At 54.2% G+C, this 16,481-nt stretch overlaps 6 protein-coding genes and 1 non-coding gene across 7 annotated transcripts; 4 read left to right on the top strand and 3 right to left on the bottom strand.

Annotated features, from left to right (window-relative positions):
* The first annotated feature begins 79 nt into the window (after positions 1-79).
* On the top strand, positions 80-1,543 carry CAOG_02823 (hypothetical protein). Its single transcript, XM_004348586.2, has 2 exons — positions 80-941; positions 1,047-1,543. The coding sequence occupies exons 1-2, from the start codon at positions 104-106 to the stop codon at positions 1,367-1,369; spliced, it is 1,161 nt and encodes a 386-aa protein (XP_004348636.1). The 5' UTR covers positions 80-103; the 3' UTR covers positions 1,370-1,543.
* Positions 1,447-4,203, bottom strand: CAOG_02822 (signal recognition particle). Its single transcript, XM_004348585.2, has 6 exons — positions 4,020-4,203; positions 2,760-3,386; positions 2,499-2,599; positions 2,119-2,388; positions 1,785-2,045; positions 1,447-1,695 (listed from the first exon to the last, which is right to left on the bottom strand). The coding sequence occupies exons 1-6, from the start codon at positions 4,175-4,177 to the stop codon at positions 1,574-1,576; spliced, it is 1,539 nt and encodes a 512-aa protein (XP_004348635.1). The 5' UTR covers positions 4,178-4,203; the 3' UTR covers positions 1,447-1,573.
* Positions 4,138-7,953, top strand: CAOG_02821 (hypothetical protein). Its single transcript, XM_004348584.2, has 4 exons — positions 4,138-4,587; positions 5,089-5,238; positions 5,342-5,514; positions 5,647-7,953. Exons 1-4 carry the CDS (start codon positions 4,201-4,203, stop codon positions 6,998-7,000), a joined length of 2,064 nt encoding a protein of 687 aa, XP_004348634.2. The 5' UTR covers positions 4,138-4,200; the 3' UTR covers positions 7,001-7,953.
* A 135-nt stretch (positions 7,954-8,088) lies between these two features.
* On the top strand, positions 8,089-8,171 carry CAOG_09446. The gene has a single exon. It is a non-coding gene; the product is annotated as a tRNA-Ser (tRNA).
* Positions 8,172-8,483: 312 nt separating this feature from the next.
* Positions 8,484-11,406, bottom strand: CAOG_02820 (hypothetical protein; the record flags this gene model as incomplete). The annotated part of the gene is made up of 10 exons (XM_004348583.2): positions 11,082-11,406; positions 10,813-10,904; positions 10,448-10,727; positions 10,222-10,293; positions 10,036-10,124; positions 9,811-9,966; positions 9,635-9,721; positions 9,325-9,494; positions 8,991-9,234; positions 8,484-8,846 (listed from the first exon to the last, which is right to left on the bottom strand). The coding sequence occupies exons 1-10, from the start codon at positions 11,371-11,373 to the stop codon at positions 8,484-8,486; spliced, it is 1,845 nt and encodes a 614-aa protein (XP_004348633.1). The 5' UTR covers positions 11,374-11,406.
* Positions 11,407-11,701: 295 nt separating this feature from the next.
* On the bottom strand, positions 11,702-14,083 carry CAOG_02819 (hypothetical protein; the record flags this gene model as incomplete). Its single annotated transcript, XM_004348582.2, has 3 exons — positions 11,702-12,094; positions 12,165-13,515; positions 13,641-14,083. 3 exons carry the CDS (start codon positions 14,081-14,083, stop codon positions 11,702-11,704), a joined length of 2,187 nt encoding a protein of 728 aa, XP_004348632.2.
* Positions 14,084-15,305: 1,222 nt separating this feature from the next.
* On the top strand, positions 15,306-16,384 carry CAOG_02818 (hypothetical protein; the record flags this gene model as incomplete). Its single annotated transcript, XM_004348581.1, has 3 exons — positions 15,306-15,321; positions 15,771-15,882; positions 15,985-16,384. 3 exons carry the CDS (start codon positions 15,306-15,308, stop codon positions 16,382-16,384), a joined length of 528 nt encoding a protein of 175 aa, XP_004348631.1.
* Between the last annotated feature and the right edge of the window lie 97 nt (positions 16,385-16,481).

Below are 16,481 nucleotides of genomic sequence, written 5' to 3'. Positions count from 1 at the left end.
AGTCTCTCTCCATGCTCAAAATCGTAGTAATTTTCATCGTGATTTGTTTTGTCGAGGAGTAGAGCACAGTAGTCTTCCTTTGTTTTTTGCAACGTTGAATGAGATGCAAGTGCGCCATGTAGTATTCCTTCTCGCGCTGCTCTTCGCCAATGGCGACGCCGGTCCAGTGCAGCTGCGCGTGTTTTCCACATTCAGCACTCTGACGGGCGATTTCGGAGGCCTGGCAGAGGCGCATCGCGTTTGCCAAGTCGAAGGCGATCGCCTGAATGCTCAGACCGACCAGCCGCGCGAATGGAAGGCAATCTTGGCGTCGTGCGAGGACGGCGTCGCCCGCAGGTGCTCTCCAGCCAGCATGCCGAGCAGTCTGCATGGCGTGCTGCAGTTTGTCAATGTCCGCGGTGAGCTGCTCGGGAACTCGAGCGCCGAGTTGTTCGCTACGACTGGTTCTGGGCAAATCGGCGGGACGCTGGGCGGCGTGCTTCACCCGCTTCTGCTGCCCAATGGCGCCCTTCCACTGCCCGGTGAAGTCGACACTGCATGGACTGGGTACAATGCAGCGGGCAACGCCGAGCCAGCAGGGCACCAGTGCCTGCTTCATGACACGTCATCCCACGAAAAATCGTGGCGCAATGCGAATTCGGACGCGACAGGCACCATTGCGAGGATTGTCGTTGCGGAAAAGCAAGAAGAGTTCTTGGCAAGCAAGTACGCAGCTGTGGCTGGCAACCACCTTGGTGGCGACGACGATGAGCACGACTCGGACGTCGAAATGAAGGATTTCAGCGACGCGCTGGTGTCGCCGTTCGAGCTTGCAGTGTCGGGCGGCCAGCCCATCGTCCCATTGAGCCAAGAGCGAGGGCGAGATGGAACCATTGTGCATTCATGGTGGATGGCCTTTGTTGCGCCTTGCAATCAATATCACCGATTGATTTGCGTCGAACGTGCGTGCACATCCTTCTTGAAGCTTTCTATGGATGGCAGTGGTAGCAATGCACTCATGGCCTCTTTTCGTTGTTTCGTATTTGGCTTCGTTGCTTTCGTCACAGAACCAATATTCACATCAACCCAGAACGGCCTTCCAGTCGCAAAGGGCTTGCCTGCCGCCCAGTATGATGGCCCGAGTCGTTTGCAAACGACTCCGCTGGCGGACACGTGTGTTCAGTCACGCTCTAGTGCAGGCAATCAGGGATACCTGACAGACAACTTTTTGTGCTGTGGGCAACGCGGAGTGATTCACGCCGTGTCCGACCGCGTTCTCGTTTGCAGCTGGACATCCAACGCTGGCATCGAGTACACTTCGTCTGCCTTCGCTGCAGTCCAGATGGTGCCCGAGATGGACTGCTTCTGCGAGTGCACTGTCATGTTCTGATCGCTCGGCACCCAACCTCCTGGTGTCAACTTTTCATGTACTTTGAACTAGCAACGTTTTTGTTTTTTGTTGCACCCCAGACAAAGAAGAGAAAAATTGTAGTTTTAAGTTGTGTACAAAGCTGAAGCAAAGGATTGGAAGAAACACCGACAAATCGGGGAGGCTCACTGCAAAGAAAAAAAGAAAACCAAACAAGTAAACCGTTTACTTTTTGCCACCAAGGCCGCCCATGCCTCCCAAACCGAGGTTGTTCATCATATCACCAAGACCACCCATGCCGCCTGACGTGAACTGCTTCATCATGTTTTGAATGCCGCCCATGCCACCTGTTGAAAGGGGACAAACCAAGAAAGGAAGCGTCAGAAACAATGCCAGCGAAAGCCCGTCTTCACAAATCAGAGCAAAATTCTCATACCCATTTGCTTGAGCACGCGAGGATCCATCATCTTGGCCATCTGTGCGTTGAGCTGTTGCATCTGCGCGGGATTGACGTTGCGCGACATGTCGCCGCCCTTGAACAAGCCCTTCATGCCGCCCATCTGCTTGACCATTGCGGCAAACTTCTTGTACTGTGCCAGCAAGTCTGCGACCTCTCGCGGGTGAGCACCGGCGCCTCGAGCCACGCGCATGCATCGGTTTGGTTGAGTGGTAAAGATTTTGCCGTCGCTGTCGAGTTCTGTGTGCAGTTGTAGACAAGTAGTAAGCGATTACCCATTCCAACCACTTTCAAGGTGGCTTTTTTTGTGTACCTGTATCTGTCATGGAGTCCATAATTGTCATACACCGCTTGAGGCGACGCATCGACTCTTGCTCGGAACCCTTCGTGATGAGTTCGGAATCAAATCCAGGGATCATGCCCATGATTTTGCCAAAGGGGCCCATCTTCATGATGTTCTGGAACTGCTCGTACATGTCTCGCAGCGAAAAGACACCGGCCTGGAGCTTTGTGAGCAGCTCCTTGTTGTTGTCGAGCTTCAAGTCTTGCACGACCTCCATCAGGCCACCAATGTCTCCCATACCTGGGGGGGGGGTTGCACAACAAACAGGTCAATTAGAATGTCCACGGACGGCAATGGGCATATGGTGCAGGAACTGGGGATCGAGAGCGACAGCCGTTGTTCGCGCTTACCGAGAAGTTTGCCGATGAATGCCTTGGTCTCGAAGCGTTCGAAATCCTCCATGTGCTCACCAGTACCGATGAAAATGATTGGCGATTGTGTAGCGGCAACTCTGTCAGCAGCAGCAAACGAGGAAAAGCGGAAGCCAAACGAAAAAAAAAAAAAAAAAACGATCAACAAAACGAGAAAACAAATCCAAAATGACAGTCTCTCCATTCCCCAGCACCAACTCAAACCCAACAAAAAGCTTTTTTAAAACTTCTCAAACTTACGCGGAAAGCGCACCACCACCCTTGGCATGACCATCGAGCTTGGTCATGATGACCGAACCGACATCGACGGTGGCCTTGAAGGCCTGAGCCTGGCCGAGGGCAGCCTGACCGATCGTCGCATCGAGGACAAAGATGACATTCTGGGGGTCGACAGCCTTGGAGATTTGGAGCATCTCCTCAAAGAGACTGGCCTCCTGCTTGTGGCGACCGCTGGTGTCGACAATGATAATCTCAAAGCCCTCCTTCTTGAAGCGCTCCACACCCTCCTCGGCAATGAGAACGGGGTCTGCCTCAGTGTAGCTACCGTAGAAGGGGATGCGCGCCTTAGTGGCGTTCTGCTTGAGCTGGTCAAAGGCGCCAGCACGGAAGGTGTCCGCGCAGACCAAGCACGTCTTCCAGCCCTTCTTGTGGTAGTAGTAGGCGAGCTTGGTGCACGTGGTGGTCTTGCCGCTGCCTTGCAGACCAACAAACATGATGACGTTGGGCTTTCCCTTGACTGGCTTGTACGGCGCAATGCCCGGGTCCACGAGTCTGCAGAGCTCGTCGTAGACTGCCTTCTGGATGACGCGCTTCTTGTTCAGTCCCGCGGCCATTTCGTCAAAGTTGACTGCGGCCTTGACGCTCGTTCTGTGAGTGAGAGTGAGAAGGGGGGGAGGGAGTGAGTGAGCAGTGCGAAGTGAGAAGGAGGAAGGGAGCATTTGCCAGTCTCTGCGGCTGTCTCTCTCGCTGTCCGTCCGACCGACCCCCCCCCCCACCGCGGCCCATCTCACAAGTGCTCGTGACACTCTCTTTTGTTTTGTGATCGCAGTGGGGCTCCTCCACTGTTGATTTGCAGCAAGACCAACGACCATTTGTCATGAGGCTTTTTATTGTTTCTCGCCCTTTCTCTTGCTGTTTGAATGCCTGGTTTGATCTGCCGCAGCTCGCCAAGTGGCGTTGTGCATTGTAAAAGCCTTGAACGAAACGGGAGAGAGAGAGAGAGCAGAGAGGCATGGAAAGCAAAGCATGGAAAGCAAAGAACAGACAACACTAATGGAAACGCCATACAAAAAAAAAAAAAAAAAAAAAAAAAAACCACACAGCAGCGGCCAGCGCGGCTCCATGCTGGCAAACGCGTTGGCTGCGTTGATAGCCTGCGTTTTGACTTTGATCACTCCTGCGACTGGTACGAAATACGATATGGCTATGCTGTGATATTGTTTGCCACCAACACTCCACCCCCCCCCCCACACACAACAGCTCGCAGTCTGACGCGCTCACCGAAGCTTCATGACGAGCTTGACGTTGACGTCCGCCTCGAGCAGCGCAGTGCAAATCTCCTTCAGCATGGCGTCGAGAACCTCCTCGTCAATCACTGCCGAGGCAGTCATGTTGCGCAGCGCGCCGGTGATCTTGCGTCCGAGGTCGGCAAGAACCATGGCTGAAGTAGAACGATTGAAAGATGGAAGGAAGAGTGAGCAGTCCTCTTCCTCTTCTTCTTCTTCTTGTACATTCCCTTCTGATTGAAACAATGCCGCTGTGTGATATTCCCCCTATGCATGGCGCGCCGCCAGTGTCGCTGCATTACGTGGTTGAGGGCCGCGGGCCGCGTCGGATTCTGTTTGTGATGGGCCTGGGCGCGACGCTGGACGGGTGGATGTTCCAGCACGCGCACTTTGGCAAGCGCCATCCAGACAAGTACACTGTGTGCGTGTTTGACAACCGCGGCATTGGCGAGTCGGACTACAACTCGACCGTCAACTCGACCTCGATCATGGCGAACGACGCGTTGGCGCTCCTCAATCACCTCGGCTGGCACTCGGACGTCCACCTCGTCGGCATCTCCATGGTACAAGCGCTTTCCTCCGCGTACACGCACACACACACATCCCGCCTTCTTTGCTGTTGGAGTGATGGAGAACGTGTTCCAAAACAAGCCGTCGGCGCTTCGAGTCGGAGTTTGGTTTTTGGTCATTTTGACGTGTGCGGTTGGGGTTCTGCTGTGTTTGCTGCGTTCTGCTGATAGTTTGGCAAGCGACAGCATGATCGTGATAACCATGTGGTCCGTGGACGGCGGAGAGAGAGAGAGAGAGCAAGTGAGAAGAGGTGCGAAAACGAGGCGTTTTTGGATGAGCAATCCCCGCCTCCGCCCTGCAATATCAGCACACAATGAGCCAAGTTCCGCTCTCTGCTGCTCGCAGCACTATTTGGCAATGCTCATTCCGAAGCCCGTGACGACATTTTTGATCGAGTCGTCCAAACCGAAGCTCAATCCGGTTCATGAGTTTGTTTTTGGTCGCTTCCACTCACCGCCTTCGCTCACCTCTTTTGGCACAATCTTGACGCATAGGGCGGTATGATTTCAATGGAAGCGGCATCCCGCGCTCCCGAGGTCTTTGCGTCGCTCACACTCGTCAACACGCATGCGGGAGAGTGGAGACCAACTCCGTTGGCAACCTCGGCGCTGTTTCTGCGATCCATGACCGCAAAAGATACCACAGTGCGTCCCACCACTCTATCGTTTCGTTTCGCAGGATGTCTATTGATGTCATGAAGAGATATCCGGTTTTGCTGACAGTCGTTCCTGTGTTATTTCGCTGCAGTCACGTTTGGAAGCACTCTTCCGGCTGCTTCATAGCCATCGCCTCGACCCCAAGGGGCAGCGCGGGAAGGCCATCATCGAAGCGCTTCGCATGCGCATTGCGAAAGGGCGTCCTTCTCGGTTTGGATTTCTCGGACAGCTTGGGGCCGTCTTCCGCCACTCGGTCTCGGCACGGTAAACAAAGCGCATCTGCTTTTGTCTTTTTTTTTTTTCCTTGTTTTTTTTTTTTTATTCGAAGTAGTTACAGCTCCACCCCCCCCGTCACTTACGTTTGTTACTTTGTGTGCGTGTGTCTCACCCCCACAGTCGACTCGCTGCGCTCAAGGCCACTGGACTCCCAGTCCTGATCTGCGTCGGTACGGACGACATTCTTGTCCGCCCGCAGCGATCGCACGATCTGCACCGCCATTTGGGTGGAGTGCTTCGTGTTTTTGACGGCGTCGGTCATGCCCTTGTCTCTGAAGCGCACGACACGTTCAACACTGTTCTGGAAGATCACGTTCGAGCCCACGACCCGGCTGACGTGCACGGCGTGCGTCCCGTGGCGCGGGTGCCCAACTTTGACACCCTGCCGGCCATTGATAGCCTGTTTTTGATGATGGAGTCGCCCGAAAACTCCATGTCGATTGCAGGTGTGAGCATGTTTGACAGCAAGGATGCTCCATCACACGCAGAGCTCATCACGCTCCTCCACAAATGGACGCACCAATTCCCTCGACTGCGCCAGCGAGTGATCAACTGGCAAGCCGATGCATCCTCCTCGGCCAGCGGACCGCTGTCTTGGGTTGACGACCCAACCTTTGACATTACGCGACACGTCAAAGTCATTTCAGTCACGCCCGAATCCCGCCTGACCGTGCAAGAGGCGATCGGTCGCGAGCTGTCGCGTCCGTTGCTCCGAGACCGCCCGCTTTGGAATGCCGTCTTGTTCGATGGCGTTCCCCTTGCAGGCGTGACCGCGGCCGACGGCAAGACCGTGTACGGCGCTGAGGCTCGGGGCACTGCCCTGTTCATCCAGCTCCATCACGCCATTGCTGACGGCGGCCTGAGCGTTCATATGATTCTCGCCCTGTGCCAGGACTCGTCCACGGCCGCATCATCTGCTGCTGCGTCTGCCTCTGGCACCACAAGCACGCACCCACACAAGGCCGATTCCGCGGACAACTTTGGGTCGACTGCCCCGCTTGCAGTGCATTTGCAAAAGCACGACCCACACCAGCCCATCACACGGGCAGATCCCGCTTTGGTGAGCCGAACGTCCGCGGCGGAGAGCCACGCGCGTGTGGTCGAGCCAAAGATGCAGCGCAAGCGCCACTACGCGCAATTGCCGGCGCTCCGGTCGCTCTACTTGCTCGCGTCGTCCGTCTGGGCGCTGCTGATTGGCATTATTGCATGGCTCGTGTCTGCTGTCGGAGTCGGCATCAAGATGCTTGGGGTCAACCGTCTGGGACAGAGCCCGCTGCTGTACATGGACGGCACCCCGCGATCGAACGCGTCCCTCTCGTCCGTCATTGCGACGAGTCAGCAGCGCTTGAATGCTGCTCTCGACTGGCTCTCGCGAGGGGAGAGCGTCTGGAGTGTCATGAATGCGCTGCGTGGCCACTCGGGCGTGGACGTGCTCAGGCGGCTCAGCCAGCACGCTCAGTTTGCGCGGGTCTGAGACTGACTCGTTGCCTTTGAGCTTGCCGGGCATGACGCCGACTATCGCGACAGTATTGCGTACCCCTGACGAAGCCCAAGTGGGTTGCGTGGACCAAGCCACTCAACCTGGTGGAGGTCAAGCGCATCGGTCGCGCATTCGGTGTCACCGTCAATGATGTTCTGGTGGCGTGTGCCGCTGGTGCGTTCAATCGCGCCTTCCAGATGTCCCATCCGGGCGCCATCCCTGCCGAACTGCCGGTGCTCATTCCGTTCAACATGCGATCGCGCTTGTCGTCGCCCTTTTCGACCGCAGCCATCCCCAATGAAGCGGGCGTCGCCGCCTCGGCCAACCGCCATGCCTTTGCCAAGGCTGCGTCGAGCAGTCCCAAAAAGGGCGCGTCGGCCATCAAAATGGGCAACCAATCCACGATGGTGTGGTCCTCGCTGGCCACGGGCTCGAATTGGACGGCAGCTGCCCGTCTGAGCGAGACTCGCCGCCGCATGGACTTGCTCAAGCAATCGGCCGAGCCAATGCTTGCGTGGCTGACCGTCGCCCTCGTCGGTCTGATGCCCACCGCGATTTCCAAGTGGCTTGTCGGATTTTACGGAGACAAAGCCGCCGCCGTCATCACCAACGTCCCCGGTCCGCAGCTTCCGCTCACGATCGGCGGCCACCGCTTGCTGTCCTACACTGGCTTCATCCCAACCCCTGGCGCCAAGGGCGTCGGGCTGACCATCTTTTCGTACAATGGCTCTGTCTCCGTCTCGATGACTGGCAGCTGCCGCCTCAAGCCATCCGTTGCCACGCTCACTGGCGCGTTTGAAGATGAGTTTGCTGCGCTGACTCGTGCGGCGAACGACGTCCGGTGAATTGTTGTTGTTGTTGTTGTTGCATGAGAACGGCATTTGTCAAACCAAAAAAAAAAAAAAAAAAAGGACTATTTGCCCTTGATGACCATCTCGAAATCGAACCTGGCATTTTTGACGATAAACAAGTGCATGCGATTTAATGATGAATCGATCATAGGCTCAGAAATCGGATTTCCTTTTGCAGTCGCCGTTCTCTTTTGATCTAGTACGCATTTACCCAGCTGAGATGAACACCCAGCGTCGTTGGCGGAGTGGTTAACGCGGCAGACTTGAAATCTGCTTCTCGAAAGGGAGCATTGGTTCAAACCCAGTACGACGCGAACTTTTTCTTTTTGTCCATATTTGGATGGTTTTTTTTTTTTTTTTGGGTTTCAGAACTCTGCTTCCTCCTTTTGCCACAACAAATATGCCTTAAACAACTGCTCTTTGCTCATACTATGCTCTTTTTGCAAGAGAGAGGACCTTGGCGGAAAACACGAGCCAAAAACTGAATTTTCGCTTCGAAACACGATTTTCCCACTGCCAAGCGGACAACTCTCTCGTTCCATTCATCAATACTCAACCCAAGAGAACACAATACGAACAACCCTGATACCCCGAAGGAATACATTTATTGGTCGATGCTGAGCTCATCACAGCTCTGTGCGGTCACCGGCCGGCTTGCTCTTCGCCTTCTTGGCAGCCTTCTTCTTTTGCTGGAGCTCGTCAATCAGACGCGCGGTAGCTGCAGCAGGCGAATCGTTCTCGACGGGCTTGCGTTCGTCCACGGCCGGGCTGGAAGAATCACTGTCAGAGTCGAGGGCAGCGCCGTCGTCCGCCGAGGGCTTCTTGTTCTTCTTGTACTCGTTGTACTTGATCAGCAAGTCGTGCCGTTGTTCCAGAATAATCTCCAGCGCGCGAGCGTAAATTTCTTTCTGGCCAATGCGGAAAATCAGCGCGTGTCGCAGCCTGGGCGCGAGTGACGACCCGGACCGGTCCAGCGTAGCAATGTCCTCCTGCAACGCGATCCAAGCAAAAGCAAACCCGTCAGATCGAGGCAAGCAGGAAGGAACCAAACGTTTCATGCGAACGAAACCCTGGCATTCGAAACGAAATAGTAATAAAATAAGCTCGTGAATAAAACCAAGTCGAAATCGTACCTCAAGCGTCGTCCACTGGTAAGAACGAGCCGCAATGATCTTCTCGCCGAGAAATTCGAGAACATCGATTTCATTCCTCATACTCAGCTTGGAGGTCTTGCAGACCAGCTTTCCATGCTTTTCCTGGTACTGCTCAATGCGACGAAGCTCTTGGGGATTGGCCAGTACAACACGCACAGCTGCCAGCAAGTCTGGGTGGAAGTACTTCTTTTTGGTGTCGAGCAACGAGAACTCGGTAAAGTCGCTGAAGAAACAAAAAAAATATACCCAAAAGGATGAGAGGCAAACCACAATTTTTACAGTCGCCATCTGCGACTCTCAAGTCGCGGCTTACGCGTCAAGTTGATGCCTTCGCAGGATGGCCTTTCTGCGAGCTGCCATTTGAGTGGCACCGACGGCTTGGTCGAGGAAGACCGACACAAAGTCATGCGGGTTGTCGCGGATGGCAAATCCAAAGCGAAGCAAAAGTTGGTTGTTGGGCATCGGAACATAGTTTCGAACAATCTTGGAATCATTTTCAAAGGACAAGGATGAGAGTGGGGAGGGTGGGAGCGGGGAGGGTGGGAGCGGTGGAGGGGCAAGAGTCAGTTCACTTCAAACCGCGCAATTCAGCAAGAACACCAAGCGTCGCCTTTCCAACTCACCTGCTCGCCTGCAGCAATATCGCGCGTTGCCCGGAGAGTCATGGAGCCCAACATACGGCCTTGCATGGAGAAGTCGAGATGCGCGTTCTGTCCAGAAATCGCGTTGAGGTTTTGTGTTTGAGAGAAGCGTTCAAACCCCGAAAAGACCAAGCCACCAGAATTCAGCAAGTACGTACATTGTCGTAAGCATGGTTGACCCAGTCAATTCCGGGAACAATTCCGTAGCTGACGTCGCCGGTCTTGGACTTCATCGGAACGCCACGAGCAATCGCCGTCAGATACGCCCACTGGAATACTTCCGGCTTGACAATGATCCCGTCCATGATTGAAAGCTATCATCGAAACCGTTCATTTGACAATTGGCCAAGTGAGTTGTGCATTGAGAGAACCGGGCGACGAACAAACCCCGCGAGAGCCCTTGCCTTCGACACGGGTTCAAAATAACGGTGGTACTGCTCTTGCATATGGTCCACCAATGACTGCATCATGGCTGTTCAGTCATCAAACCATCACAGACATGGACATGAGCATGCAAGTACATTGAGACTCCTTGCTACAACGAAAACAAAAACAAACCGAACGCTTACCAACAAATTCTTCGCTGATTTGGAGCTCATTGACCTCGTTAAAGTCCCACATCACGGTCGAATTGAGCTCTTCTGGAAAGAGGCGTAAAAACCACAAATCAAAAATCACGAAAACGAAAGCGAGCCAGCCAGCAGCAACACAAGCAAAATTCGTCAAGGAGACAACAGTGACGCGGGATCGAAATTGGCATCAACACCAACAATAACGACAACAACAAAATCGCACCAACAGCAACGCAATCAAAACCATTCGAAATCATTGAGCAGTTGTGAGCGCCGATATGAATCCATCGCGAATAAAACGACTGGCTTTTGTGCACCTTCTCGTGCAGAATGTGCAGAGCAATTGCAGTCAATTCGTCGGGCTGCTGATCGCCAAACAAGCGCTGCATCTCCTCGGTGAGCGGGGAATCTTCGAGATATTGCGACGCAATCGTCAGGGTGACTGGCGCGCGAACAATTTCGTCGCCCTGATCAATGTCCGCGGTAGCGTACAATCCAAAGTCCTGCACCACCAACCCCACCACAATCAGCTTGCAAATTTTCCTCCGGTGCCACTCAATGATGCCGCTTTCTTCTGGGCGTCCTTACCGTCTCGGGACTGTAGCGAATGTTCGCCTTGATGAGCTCGATGCTGTTTTCCGTGTAAAAGTCTTGCAACCCTTGCATCAGCGACTCGGGAACTGAAAAAAAAAAAAAAAACAGCGTCCGTACAAAAGCAAACATAAAGGCAGCATCATTTGAGCACGAGTCGTTGTGGATTGTTTCGTAGGACGCTCAGATCGCGCCTTTCTGAGTTTGTTTTTGTTTCGTTTTCAGCTTGCTTCCAAAACAAACAACAGAGGCCTGTGAGCACGTACTCTGGCCTCCCGTCCGGCGTCGCAACTTGGCCAGAACATTGCGCTTCAATGCAGCTTTCTCGTCGTCGTGCTCGTCCGTTGGCTCGTGGTGGACGTGCGGTTCGAGCGGAAGATCGTCAAAGTCCAAGCCATGCTCGTCCACATCCACATCGCCCACATCGCTGCTCGCGGAAGCCGTCAGCAGCATCGATGACGGGAGTGATGAACACACGAGCAGGATGAGAGCCAGAGCGGCACAGAGCGCCAGGACAGTCCCGCGCTGGGCTCGGGTGGTTGGTCGTGTCGGTGCCATTCTTGACACCTCAGACACGAGCAACAGAAGAAAGAAGAGTGGTAGGTATTTCGAGGAGTTTGAATTTTGGGGCAATTTGATTTGGGGGTGCGGAGGGAGGGGAAAGTCGCGCGAGCTCAGGTTGCATCTAAATATTGAATCAACAACAAAAACAAAACAATCAATCATTTATGGATGACAAGCAAGCAAGCTGGGCGGCATGCAACTGACAACATCTTGTACAATACAAAGAAAAGTGGGGATCTGAATGGTGGGTCTGAATTTGGAGGTAAACGGGGTGTCTGAATGGTGGGTTTGAATACAAGACGAAACGGAACCTTCGAAAGTCCTACTCGTCCTTCTGCTGCTCCTCGACAGAGCTGACATCCTGGTCAGCGGAGATAACAGGCATGTCGTCTGGCATCGCGGCAGAAGTCGTTTCCGACGACGATGACGAGCTCGTGTTCTCGTCAATCGTCTGAACAGTGACAGGATCAACTGACTCAACAGTCTCGACAGTCTCGGGTGTCTCGATAGTCTCAGGTACCTCAACCGGGTCAACCGGGTCAACTGTCTGAGCAGGCTCAACAGTCTCGAGGACGTCCTCTTGCGGCTCTGGTACCGAATCGTCGTCAACTGCCTCCAGAATAATCTCTGGCGGATTGAGGGATGGCCGTTGCACAAGCTGCGCTTCCTGCTGCTGCACAAGCTGCGCTTCCTGCTGTTGCTGCTCCAACGCGGCCTGCTGGGCACGTTGCTGCTTCCTGCTGCTGCACAAGCTGCGCTTCCTGCTGTTGCTGCTCCAACGCGGCCTGCTGGGCACGTTGCTGCTCCAGCGCGGCCTGATGCGCCTCGGCCGCCTCCCGCAGTGCTTGCTCTTGTTGCTCCAAGGCTTCCTTCCGCTCGCGTTCGAGCAATGCCTCCTGCTCTTCTTGCTGCCTTTGCCGCTCGAGCTCTGCCTCTTGCTCTTGCTGCTCGCGCTGCCTTTGCTCTTGTGCTTCTTGCTGCTGCCTTTCATGCAGCCTCTGCTGCTCTTCTTGAAGCTTGGCCTGTCGCTCACTCTCGGCTGCTCGCTCGCTCTCAATCAACTTGCTGCGGGTCAGCGAGCCGGCAGGGCCGAGGCCAACCACACTAGAGGAGCCTTGCGTGGGCTGCATGGAAGGCTTGAGCGACTGGGACTGGGACATTGCCAGCTGAGAGTAGCGCGGCGGTGGTGGCTGGCTCGCCTCCAATGCTACGCTGTCGCGATACGCCTTGACCGCGCCGGGAATGAACTTGTAGGTGCCAACATAAGCAGGCGCCGACTGGTTGACGACGTACGCTGGGTGGCCCATTGCCTGGGCAGCGGCTGCGGGATACGGGATGGCAAAGTTGAACACCTTGCGCGCCGTGGCAGGATCGTTGAGCATCTCCAGCTTGGCCACGCCGACCGTGTATTCGTGGTAGCGCACCTTGCGCTTCCAGTCTCGGAATTTGACAAAGGTAACGACGGTGATAAAGACGTCAATGAACAAGGCTGGGAGACCGAGCGCGAGCGAATCGATTTGCAAATCGACGACAATGCTGCGCTGGACTGCATTGGTGGAGAAAATGTTGTAATTGCAATTGAGGGGATCAGCCGGGCTGCACAGATCGCGGGTCAGGGGGCATTCATGCGGCAGAGTGCCGAAAAGCAGCTTGGTTGAGACGCCATTGTTGGACGTCTCTTTCGCGTACGCAGACATGCCGGCCGGGTCGATCACAACCAGTCGTTGAACCTGGCTGTAACAATTCGGCGATCTCTCGGCGTAGACAATCTGTCGATGAATGGGGTTGTCGAGCAAGTCCGACGGGTACGTCCAGGCAAAGTACAGCGCAATACCGAGCAGCGTCGTCTGGATGCCAACGCGCATAAAGTGGTGCATGTAGGTTGGGCGCTGCTTCAGAATGTGCTTCTCCTTCTTTTTGCAGCAGCAGAAGCAAACGCATCGAAAGAAGTGACGAATGGCCACTCTCCAGGTATGGTACAGGAAAATGACGGTGGTGATCAGGTCGATGAGGAAGAAGAGCAGCAAGCAGACCGTCACAATCACGCCGCGAGCGACTGCCAGCCCGGTGAGGTTTTCTTTGTACTGCGATGTTGTGTTGACAGAGTCGCGTCCGTTGTACGGCTCCCATATTACTCTGTGTTGGCCGGGTTGTGCATTGCAAGTTAGGGAATGAGAAGCGCCAAACGAAATAAAAGGTGCCAAACAAAAAAAAAAAAAAAAAAAAGCAAAACTACACTGCAGTGTGACTCAATAACGTACTGGGATGTTGCAGACCCGTCGTAGCTAATGTTGACCAGGGTTGCCATCACATCGACATTGCCGGCGCCTGGCTGGATGTCAAACATGCGGACCTTGGTTTGAGCACCATACGTCACGCTGAACGGGAAGGCGCCGCTGCTGTGGGCAGTAAAGTTTGCCAGAAAGTAAAAGATGAGCTGGTAGATACCGATAGCAATGATGGCAAGCGAAGCCAACTCGAGCAGCGTCGGCACGCGATGGCCGTAGCGGTGGTAGATGAAAAAGTTGAGAACTTTGCGCGTGCGTGTCCTGGCAATGAACGGCGGGCCGCCCTTGTGACTCAGATGGTAATTGTAGTCGTCCTCGTTCATATCCTCAAATCCGTCCACATGCACCATTTCTGAGGTTTTCCGCAGCTCGATCATCTCGACGTCGGACGGAGGCTGCTGCTTTTCCTCGTCCATCTTCGGGGGGGAGTTGTTTTTGTAGTGTGGGGTTGTTTGTTGGTTGCCTTGCTGGGTTTAGAGCCGCTTGTACCAAAAGCTTTGGTGTCTTTTGCTGGATCGTTGCGGCTTGTTTTTGTAGCGTCGCGGGTTTCTGTGTTGAAGCGAAAAAATCAAAGCTGTGAGCTCTTTTGTTTTGTTTTTTGTGTTTGTTTGAAGACGCGCGCTTTGCATCCGATTGTAAGCAAAATGGTCATAAGTGGGGATGTGGGTTTTGCACTCCTTGCGCATCCAATCGGGATTCGGTCGGACTTTGTGGACATGCATTGCAGATCTAGAGTCACTCCCCGCAACAGCCCAAACAAAGCATGCGAAATCCCTCTTTTGGAGAAAAAGGGCTTTGGTGACCACAACTGCGACTGTTTGCATTGGTTGCGCTCTTCCGCCCGCCTCTCTCCCCCCCCACGCCAACTCTGTTGGTCTTGTCATACAAGTCACAGGCTTCAGTGCAGCGTGCGAGCGAGCGACACAAAAAAAGAGAGAGCGCCACAAAAAAAAAAAAAAAAAATCCATGCGAAAAAAAGAAAAAAGTGACCACAACAACCAGTTCGCGCCTCATTTTGCTGGGGCTGACGCTCGGACTGAGCCCACGCAGCGGCAGACGTCCACGGCATGCAGCAGTGCTACGTGAGTGTTGGAAGCGGTGGAGGGGAACACGCAGAGGGAGAGAGGACAATGAGAAAGGTGCAAAAGGGCGGGTATTGGCAACAACACAACAGACTGATTGCCGTTATGTCCTTCGCACCACTCTCAACGACGCTGCTTCCAATGCTTCATATGCAGAGCACATTATAGAGTCGAGGCCGTTGTTGAGTGTTGGCAACCAAACCAAACACAAAGACATGAACAAAATTCAAAAAACACAAAAACAAAGCAAATCGTACCAAAAAACTGACTGCAATGCGAAAAGTCTCGCTAGATCTCGTTTAGGATTAGGAACAAAACAAACGAAAAAAAAAAAAAAAAGCATAACAAAGACAACATCAAAAAAGGCGCGGCAGAGAGGCAGCAAATTGGAAAAAGCTGCCAAGCCAAAAAGAAGCAAAATTAAAGATCCGCCAAAGTGAGTCAAGTATCATGGGAGCAGGAGCAGGGGAAGAAGAGGCGATGAAAGTGGAGCCGGTGAATCGAAGGGGTTTTCATGGACGTGCAGAAGTGTCGAGTGAGAGTGAGCACGACTCCCATGACCTATCACGGAAGTACGCAAGTGAGGGTGCACTTGTGCGCGTTTGTGCTCAGCATTGAGCGGAGAAGACCTCTCTGGCAGATCGAAACGAAAGGGGATTCCCGGATTGACCGAATATCGATGAGATAGGACGCGCACTTTCGGGTCGTAGCGATGAGATGTGATATGCAGTTGATATTGCCAATGCTCCAAAGCACAGCCGCTCAGACTGCTTGTTCACTCCCCCTTTTTTCCCAACCGTTCCGTTCTCCGACACTTTTGCTGAACTTGCCATCACGTCGGCCGGTGGACTTTTCGCTTCATTCCTTCCTCACTCATTCCCTTTGATATAATTTAGTCATCTCTTGCTTTTTCTCTGTTCTTGGTGGAGCCGCCCAGTTGCCAATGAGCTTGAACGTCATCGCAGCAGCCCATCTGAACCCGTCCCCGCCTCTGCCTCTGCCTCTGCCTCTGCCTCTGCAGCACCTTCCTCACACTCGATTGACAACAGCACTACTACTGTCGCTGCCATCAGCGCGGCTCGCTTCCGTGTTGCGCTGCCAAAGCCAGAGCACCTCTTCCTCGCAGTCTCACTGTAAAACGCTGGCCGCCCTTGTGCAATCATGCGCGCGCACCATCACTCATCGTTTGATGGCTGCTCGGGTGTGCGTCTCGTTTTTCGTTTTTGGGGTCACAGGTACATTCAGGTGGCCGCGGGAACGAACGCAGACGCGATTGTCGTCGACGCGCCTGTATTCAAAAGCATTGTGCTGCGTGCGCTCAAGCAACTGCACGGCCAGCTGGGCGCAGGCATCCCCGTCGACGTGCTAGACGTGACCACGAGCACCGCCAACAAGGCAGACAAGGCGGACAAGGCGGACAAGACACGTCAGGTCGCTGCTGCTGCTGCTGCTGCTGCTGCTGGTGGGCTCACCTACCGCGCGCTCATTCGTGTGCCAGACCTGCACAGTGCTGCAGTGTGGAGCGCACTGACCGCAGTCACAGTCCACGACAACCGTCCGTGTCGCCTCACCGTCGACCGCGCCTCGCCATCGCTGCTGCACTTTGCGAGCAACAGTCGCGCTTTCAATCCCTGATCCAGATCCACTTTCGGATCTCTCGTCATCCCCCCCCCTCTCACGTCAGCTGCTTGTCACTCAAGTTTCGTTTTTCGCTGTATTTTCTCAACCATCT

The sequence above is a fragment of the Capsaspora owczarzaki genome, assembly GCF_000151315.2.
Source record: "Capsaspora owczarzaki ATCC 30864 unplaced genomic scaffold supercont2.4, whole genome shotgun sequence".
In the NCBI taxonomy this organism is placed as follows: domain Eukaryota; class Filasterea; order Ministeriida; family Capsasporidae; genus Capsaspora; species Capsaspora owczarzaki.
Note: the sequence above shows the minus strand (reverse complement) of the source record. Positions and strands in the feature narration are given on the sequence as shown.

Excerpts from the sequence above, each read along its gene's own strand:
- CAOG_02823 (XM_004348586.2), top strand. The coding sequence starts at position 104 with ATGCAAGTGCGCCATGTAGTATTCCTTCTCGCGCTGCTCTTCGCCAAT. Across the intron at positions 942-1,046 it reads CCGATTGATTTGCGTCGAAC|AACCAATATTCACATCAACC; the intron begins GTGCGTGCACAT and ends CTTTCGTCACAG.
- CAOG_02822 (XM_004348585.2), bottom strand. The coding sequence starts at position 4,177 with ATGGTTCTTGCCGACCTCGGACGCAAGATCACCGGCGCGCTGCGCAAC. Across the intron at positions 3,387-4,019 it reads AAGCTCGTCATGAAGCTTCG|AACGAGCGTCAAGGCCGCAG; the intron begins GTGAGCGCGTCA and ends TCTCACTCACAG. Across the intron at positions 2,600-2,759 it reads GGTGGTGGTGCGCTTTCCGC|AGTTGCCGCTACACAATCGC; the intron begins GTAAGTTTGAGA and ends TGCTGCTGACAG.
- CAOG_02821 (XM_004348584.2), top strand. The coding sequence starts at position 4,201 with ATGGAAGGAAGAGTGAGCAGTCCTCTTCCTCTTCTTCTTCTTCTTGTA. Across the intron at positions 4,588-5,088 it reads ACCTCGTCGGCATCTCCATG|GGCGGTATGATTTCAATGGA; the intron begins GTACAAGCGCTT and ends CTTGACGCATAG. Across the intron at positions 5,239-5,341 it reads TGACCGCAAAAGATACCACA|TCACGTTTGGAAGCACTCTT; the intron begins GTGCGTCCCACC and ends ATTTCGCTGCAG.